The 7,526-nt window shown below is 25.8% G+C and overlaps 3 protein-coding genes across 3 annotated transcripts in view; all 3 read left to right on the forward strand.

Annotated features, from left to right (window-relative positions):
- Positions 1–170: 170 nt before the first annotated feature.
- Positions 171–2,220, forward strand: Herp (Homocysteine-induced endoplasmic reticulum protein). The gene is made up of 4 exons (XM_017903902.1): positions 171–605; positions 947–1,338; positions 1,419–1,760; positions 1,863–2,220. Exons 1-4 carry the CDS (start codon positions 471–473, stop codon positions 2,143–2,145), a joined length of 1,152 nt encoding a protein of 383 aa, XP_017759391.1. The 5' UTR covers positions 171–470; the 3' UTR covers positions 2,146–2,220.
- Positions 2,221–3,464: 1,244 nt separating this feature from the next.
- Positions 3,465–6,414, forward strand: Coq8 (ubiquinone biosynthesis protein COQ8, mitochondrial). The gene is made up of 10 exons (XM_017903901.1): positions 3,465–3,737; positions 3,891–4,370; positions 4,510–4,729; positions 4,795–5,004; positions 5,088–5,203; positions 5,269–5,431; positions 5,500–5,702; positions 5,786–5,938; positions 6,027–6,127; positions 6,240–6,414. Exons 1-10 carry the CDS (start codon positions 3,546–3,548, stop codon positions 6,412–6,414), a joined length of 2,013 nt encoding a protein of 670 aa, XP_017759390.1. The 5' UTR covers positions 3,465–3,545.
- A 420-nt stretch (positions 6,415–6,834) lies between these two features.
- LOC108550143 (gamma-glutamylcyclotransferase) overlaps positions 6,835–7,526 on the forward strand; it is an 824-nt gene continuing 132 nt past the window's right edge. The window contains exons 1-2 of the mRNA XM_017903804.1: positions 6,835–6,939; positions 7,156–7,454. Coding sequence (XP_017759293.1) covers positions 6,835–6,939; positions 7,156–7,454 — 404 coding nt within the window. The remainder of the gene's footprint in view (positions 6,940–7,155; positions 7,455–7,526) is intronic.

Genomic DNA, 7,526 nt, shown 5'->3' on the forward strand with positions numbered 1-7,526 from the left:
ATGATTGCCAACGCCGTTAGCGCCAATTATAATCATGAGGCAGTTTTCATGAATGTCGATGATTTTCATGCATTACGTCTTCGCCATAAAACACAAAGTAAATGTATGTATTTGTGGATCAGCTCTTATTAAAGCATAAATAAATTGTAATCTACGACCAATGATAAATCGCCAAATACGTGATTCCATTTAGTGACGCTTGTAAAAATATATCTACGATTAAATATCCGTTCGCATTACGAAGTTGTGCTATATGAACTATGAGTATCTTGTAATCGGTATCCAAATAAATAATACGGAAGAGTTTATGTAAATCGGTAGATTGGTTTGATAAAAAAGATAGCGCAGTGTATAAAATCTTACAAACGCAAACATATCAATTTGCCTCGGTAGCACTGTTAATTGATTGTTGAGTGATTGACAGGAGAAACAGCTGATCGAAGGAAACATAAAAACGAAAATTATCGATAATGGAAGGAACTACTATTAAAGTAATAATAAAAGCACCGAATCAGCAGATTACAGATAAAATCGTAAACTGTGATATTGGTTGGACTGTTGGCCAATTAAAAGAACATTTGTCCGACGTTTATCCTAGTAAACCAGTAAGTTTTATTTCATTTATTAGTGAATCTCATTACGCAAAATTTTGTAAAAATTATAGTCTCTTAACAGCTAGTGAAAGCAATTATTAGTATCATTATATAGGAAGAAACAAAAAGTTGCAAAGTTGTTTAAGTATTCTTTGTAAAGATATACTGTGTTATCCATTAAAGATAGTATTCATACTTTCATGAGTTTAATAAGTATTATGTACTTATTAACAGTAGTAGTATTTATTTGCAACAATTAATTCTTAACCTCATGTTATAAATAAAAACAGTAAAAATATTATACTTTAAATAACAGATAAAATAACATGTTAATAAATTATTTGTATTCTTAGGAACGAGCAAGCCAGAAACTTATATATTCAGGACAATTATTAAATGATTCCACATATTTAAAAGATGTTTTAAAACACCATGATGGCCAAGAAGATCAAGCTTATATAGTTCACTTAGTTTGTGCTTCACAAAAAGTATCTGCAAATAAAATGACAACTGATCAAGTTGTAGAAAACAAAAATACAATTTCTACTATAAGAAGTACAATAGATCATACAAGATTAAATAATACAAGCAATATACAAAATCAAAGTGAACATATTAATAATGTAGCCATGCAACATACTTCAGCACAATTATATTCTACACAATATTTTGATCCACGGAACAGCCAACAAATGGCTTGGATGCAACAAGCATACACCCATTATTTTACACAGTACATGCAATTGTAAGTGTTATTTTTATAACTTTGTTTTAAATATAAAGTAATTTGAAATACTTATAATAAAAGAAAATATTTTCTTATAGAATAGCAGCACAAGGAATACAATTACAAACTAGCATTCCATATGTTCAGCAAATGAATATTAATACAAATGATAGTGTTCAAAATCCATATATAAATAACACAAATAATAATAATAATAATAATAATAATAATGTGGGTGATGAACAGCAACAACCTGCTGCTCAAGAAGCTGATGTTAATGGAGGAAATAATGGTGCTGGAGAAGATGGTGCATTTAATAGAGATTGGCTAGATGTTTTTTACATGCTGTCTAGAATTACGGTTCTTTTCAGTATAGTATATTTTTACTCATCTCCTTTAAGATTTCTTATTGTTACGTTTCTTGGCTTTGCAATGTATCTGTAAGTTTATCTATATGGTATATAGATATCATTCATATTATACATACAAATATATATATATATATTATATATATATATATAAGCAAATTGTATGTTTCATAGATATCAGGGTGGTTTCTTCCATGTACAACCTGTTCTTTTACCTGAAAATAATAATGGTAGAGGAGAATGGGTAGATAATAATAATCAAATGTTACAAAATGAAGCAATGGGTGCTCAACCTGTACCACAACAAAATGGTCAAGTACCAACTGTACAAGCAGAAGCAAGAACAAATGGAAATGAAGAACATGAAGAAGAAAGACCTGGTGTACTTGCTTTCACTTGGACATTTTTCAGTACATTTTTTGCTTCACTTATTCCAGATCAGCCAAATGTTATTTAATTTTAACGAATATCAATTTATTACACTCAATTTTATTGTACAGTTAATTTTCTTCCTTGTTTTATGTTTTCAAAACAGTACATTAAACCTGATGAGGTAGTCTCTCTTTGCATATACACTCAATGAATATTAATATCAAGAAAAACGTTATTAAGGATTGTAAAAATGACATTTTTTGAGAAACAGTTTCAAAAAAATTTTACAAATTTTTCAAGTAAGAATCTTGTATACAATAATAAGCATATGTAAATATATAATATATGCTTAAAATAAATAGCATTTTTTGTAAAAATGTATTCATAATAATTTTGTACACTTAATTCTCTGAGATTACCTCTAGGTGTATAAACTAAGTAAATTTATAATTAATAATCATTTTATAGGAAATGATTTTAAATATAATTTATTAAAAAATTATTACAAATTATACCAAAGTGTTTAGGATTTTATTGTATAATAAATTTTCTGTTTTCCTAGTTATATAAAGATACAACGAGAAAAGTATATACTGTGTATATAAACTTATTGTAGAGCTTATAAGGTGTTGATAAATATAAATATTAAAAAAGTAACAAGATTTTAAGATTGTTAGTTTTTATTCAGAAAGAATAATCACTACCACAGCAATTTCATTATAAAATGATTATTTCTGTGATTTTTACTATATACCTGAACCTTATTTTACAGGATATTCATATTTATATATAACTTGCGAACAATACATTAAAGAAAATTGTTTTTAATAAATTATAGAATTTCTGTAATTTTTTAAACTGGTGGTTGATAAACTATCCTTAATGAATCAAAAATACACTAAAACAAAACAATAAAAAATAAAAAATAATATCTATTATAAAATTTGTGAGATATACTTGCAACCTGTCTATTAAAATTTTGTGTAATTAATTATTACTTATTAGATTGTAATAAATAATATATAGTATGCATAAATACATTTGGGTTACATATGTAACTGTTTTATAAAAGTTCATTTATATCTATTTTCAAGATATTAACATTGAAAAATTCTAATATTAAACAAAATATATGTATTGTATTCAAAAATTTGTTGATATAAAAAGTACATCTGTCTAATATAAAGAATATTCATAGTAAAAAAAGAATATTGATACACGACATTATAACCCTATTTGTATGTTTCAAGGTTACAGCATTTATTTTAAACACATGTTAGAAGCAATGCATTAATATTCACGTACGTGACATTCTGTATTCTCAACTCTCCCTAGAGTAGTTTATAAACGATAATTTAATACGTTGTTATTAAAAAATAAAAAGAAAATACAATATGTATAAATTAAAATTAATGTTCTTTCTTCATTTTCGATCTCAATAATTAGAATATAGAAGTCAGTTTATAGGTAAATTGTATTACAGAAATGTCTCAACATAGAATGTCTGATGTCATTGGTATACTTAGAGGAGCTAAAGTAGTGACTGATGCTGTGACTAAACATCAAGAAGAGACAATTAAACATTTAATACAAACTTCAAGTTTAAAAACTACTGCACAAAAATGTCTAACAGATAATTTGAAAACATTGAATAATATAGAACCAAATAAAGTTCCTGTAAGTTTCAATAATAATGACAGTTTATTTATACTATTTTATTTGTAATATGAAATAAATATTTTTAATTAACAATTACTTAGTATATATCATTTACTAACATAAAATAATTTTCAAGTGCATAGGTTCATATGTATAACATGTTTTGCATAGGTTCAAATAATAGAAGAATTTAAAGAAGTGGCAGAACGAATAAATGTTATTGAAAAGGGTATAATAGAATACATAAAATTAAAAACTAAGACAGCTGTGGGAATACCACCAAATGTAGATAAACCTATAAAATCTAGTAAAACTAAGTTATATGTTTATAATCCCGCTAAAGATCCAAAAGAAATAACAACAGACATGGATATTTCAAATGTAAAATCTGTAAAAGAAAAAATTGAAACAATTTCCAAACTTGAAAGTGAAGTACCTAAAATTGTACTTTCAGAGAAAGACAAAGCAATTTTAAAAAAATTAGAATTAGAACACGAAAGAAACATAAAGAATCTGAATATAAAACAAAATATACAAAATGTACCAAGAACTAATAGTGAAGTATTAGAAACTACAGTAATGGAAAATACAAAAGTAACATCAGACATTTCTCATGTTAAACCTAAACCATCTGTTAGACCAAAACAAACTGTAAGTTTCTTTGTATTGTTTAATGTAGATTACATTATGTAAATAATTATATTATAGAAATTATATGATGTTCTGATTATGTTAAATTATATAATACATTTTATGTAAATATATTAATAAATAAATTTATATTTTAAAGCTTTCACCTAATGCGAAAGCTCAGAAAGTTCCAGCTACAAGATTACAAAGAATGGTGAGCTTTGGAACATTAGGAGTTGGTCTTGGTGTTGGTACAATTGCAGAATATACACGAAGGACACTTGGATTAAAAAAACAAAGTCTTGGAGATACATTTGATAGTTTGTTTCTTACTAAAGCAAATGCAGAAAGAATAGTTTCTACCTTGTGTAAAGTAAGAGGTAAGTACTCTCAATACATTTATTATATATTCTATCAATTAATACATTGCATATCTTTATAATAGGTGCAGCTTTAAAAATTGGACAAATTTTAAGTATACAAGATGAAACCATTATGAACCCTGAATTACAGAAAGTATTTGAACGAGTCAGACAAAGTGCTGATTTCATGCCAATGTGGCAAGTTGAGAAAGTACTAGTTGGAGAACTTGGACATGATTGGAGAAATAAATTAGCTACCTTTGAAGATAGACCATTTGCTGCAGCTTCTATTGGTTGTTAAATTCGTTTAACTAAAATAATAAAGTAACAAAAAAGTATTTTGAAAAATAATTTTTATATCAAAAAAATATTATAGGCCAAGTTCATCATGGTACCTTGCTAAATGGACAAGATGTTGCAATTAAAATTCAATATCCTGGTGTAGCTATGGGTATTGAAAGTGATGTTGAAAACTTAGTAGGCATAATGAAGGTAGTAAAGCTTTTAATTTTATTTTATTCTAGATTAGCTAGAAATATACATAGAGACTTTCACAGGTTTGGAACATTTTCCCAAAAGGTATGTTTATAGACAATTTGGTAGAAGTGGCAAAACGTGAACTTGCATGGGAAGTAGATTATGTTAGAGAAGCCGAATGTACAAGAAAATACAAACAACTTATAGAGTCTTACTCAGATTATTATGTTCCTGCTGTAATAGGTAAATTGATAAATTAAAAGATTGGTATTTGTCTAAATGTAGAAGTAATAACTCAATTTCATATTTAGATGAACTATCAACAAAGCAAATTTTTACAACTGAAATGGTAGAAGGAATTCCAGTAGATAAATGTATTAATTTGGATATGGAAACAAAAGAACATATCTGCAAATTAATCATGAATTTGTGCCTTAAAGAACTATTTGTTTTTCGATACATGCAAACTGATCCAAATTGGTCTAATTTCTTTTATAATACTAAGACAAGACAAGTTTGTATACAAAACATTATTATTACTAACAAGCTGATATTATTCTTTAGATTATTAATTATATTTTCCAATACAATTCTCAGTTAATATTGCTAGATTTTGGTGCATGTAGAGGATATGAAAAGTCATTCATGGATAAATATATTGAAATAATTTATGCTGCAAGTGAAGGTGATCGTAAAAAAATTTTAAATTTGTCCAGAGAAATAGGATTTCTTACAGGATATGAATCTAAAGTATGAAATATATTTTTTTAACAATTATGAATTTTAAAGAAAGTATTGAATTAATATCTATATATTCATCATACTGCACTGATTTCAGCTTATGGAAGAGGCTCATGTAGATGCTGTAATGGTTTTAGGTCAAACATTTGATAAAAATTGTGAATACTATGACTTTGGTAAACAAGGTGTAATTAAACAGTAAGAATAGTTTATCACTATTTAAATTAAAAATCTATAACCTTTATACACTATACATATAATATAAAATTAATGTAATTATTATATAATTAATGTATAATATTCATTGCAGACTCCAATCATTAATGCCAACAATATTAGATCATAGGCTCTGTCCTCCACCTGAAGAAATATATAGTTTACATAGAAAATTATCGGGAGCTTTTTTACTATGTGCTAAACTTAAGGTTAAAATAAATTGTCGCGATATGTTTCGCGAAGTTTATGCGAATTATAAATTTGGATAGATGTCATAAATTAATGTTTTTTAAATATGTATATTTAAATATAAACATTTTTATAACTAATAATTTTACAGCATTATATCATTTACTTGTATAATTAATAAAGGTTTATTAAATTTATGCAAATAATAAAAATGCCTTGTTGACATATGACATTCCGATGTATTTCTTAACCATATTCTTAGCTACTATAATATTAACAGTGTAAAATATACCTTCTATTTTAATTTGTATTTTAACAATAATTTATGTATTATAATTTTTTTTACGTAAACAAGATTTATTTAATAAGAATTATTATATTTTGTTATTTGCTAACATGATAAATATTTAATACTGATAACAAACGATACCTTAACCTATTCATTGATTTATTCCAATTAATAAGTTACCCATAATAAATTTTATAAATTGATTGACAAAATGTCAAACAAATTTTTATATTTTGCATACGGAAGTAATATGTTAATGAAAAGAATACATATTAATAATCCAACAGCAATACGAAAAGACATCGGCGTTTTGAAGGTAAATATATACTGCTACAAAAAATTTTCTAGTTGCTACATATTTTATTTTTAATTTAATTAATTAAGAACATCAAAATTTGCGATACCTAATAATATTTTACTATTTGTTTAATTTTTAAATATCCTTTATTTAATTATTTAATATTGTCTCTTTATTTTGTATATATTTTTTTGGTTATAAATTATTATTATATTACATACCAAATTATATCAGAATTTCAGATTAGATTTCATAACACATTCAAAGAGATGGGGTGGATGCTCTGCAACAATTGTTCCCACAAAGAATTATACTGTATGGGGAACAGTTTGGGAATTAGATGAATGTAATATTTATACACTAGACTGTCAAGAAGGTGTTGCAGATAAATTGTATTTCCCTTTGATGGTTGATATTGAAACATTAGCTGGTAAAATATTACAGTGTAGAGTATATCAGCAATATAACAATCCAGATGAACATGTAAAATTGCATTTACTACCAAAACATAGAAGACCTTCACCATTGTATTTGTATGTTATATTCAATTTTCTTTAATTTACTGGTGGTTGATTATATAACTACTAATTACTCTGCTGTAGGGA

The sequence above is a fragment of the Eufriesea mexicana genome, unplaced genomic scaffold, assembly GCF_001483705.2.
Source record: "Eufriesea mexicana isolate 0111107269 unplaced genomic scaffold, ASM148370v2 scaffold2551, whole genome shotgun sequence".
NCBI classification, from domain to species: Eukaryota; Metazoa; Arthropoda; class Insecta; order Hymenoptera; family Apidae; genus Eufriesea; species Eufriesea mexicana.

Coding starts and splice junctions, on each gene's coding strand:
- Herp (XM_017903902.1), top strand. CDS start 471: ATGGAAGGAACTACTATTAAAGTAATAATAAAAGCACCGAATCAGCAG. Junction 1,339..1,418: donor TTTACACAGTACATGCAATT/GTAAGTGTTATT, acceptor ATTTTCTTATAG/AATAGCAGCACAAGGAATAC. Junction 1,761..1,862: donor CTTGGCTTTGCAATGTATCT/GTAAGTTTATCT, acceptor TATGTTTCATAG/ATATCAGGGTGGTTTCTTCC.
- Coq8 (XM_017903901.1), top strand. CDS start 3,546: ATGTCTCAACATAGAATGTCTGATGTCATTGGTATACTTAGAGGAGCT. Junction 5,005..5,087: donor ATTTGCTGCAGCTTCTATTG/GTTGTTAAATTC, acceptor AAAATATTATAG/GCCAAGTTCATCATGGTACC. Junction 5,204..5,268: donor ACTTAGTAGGCATAATGAAG/GTAGTAAAGCTT, acceptor AGACTTTCACAG/GTTTGGAACATTTTCCCAAA.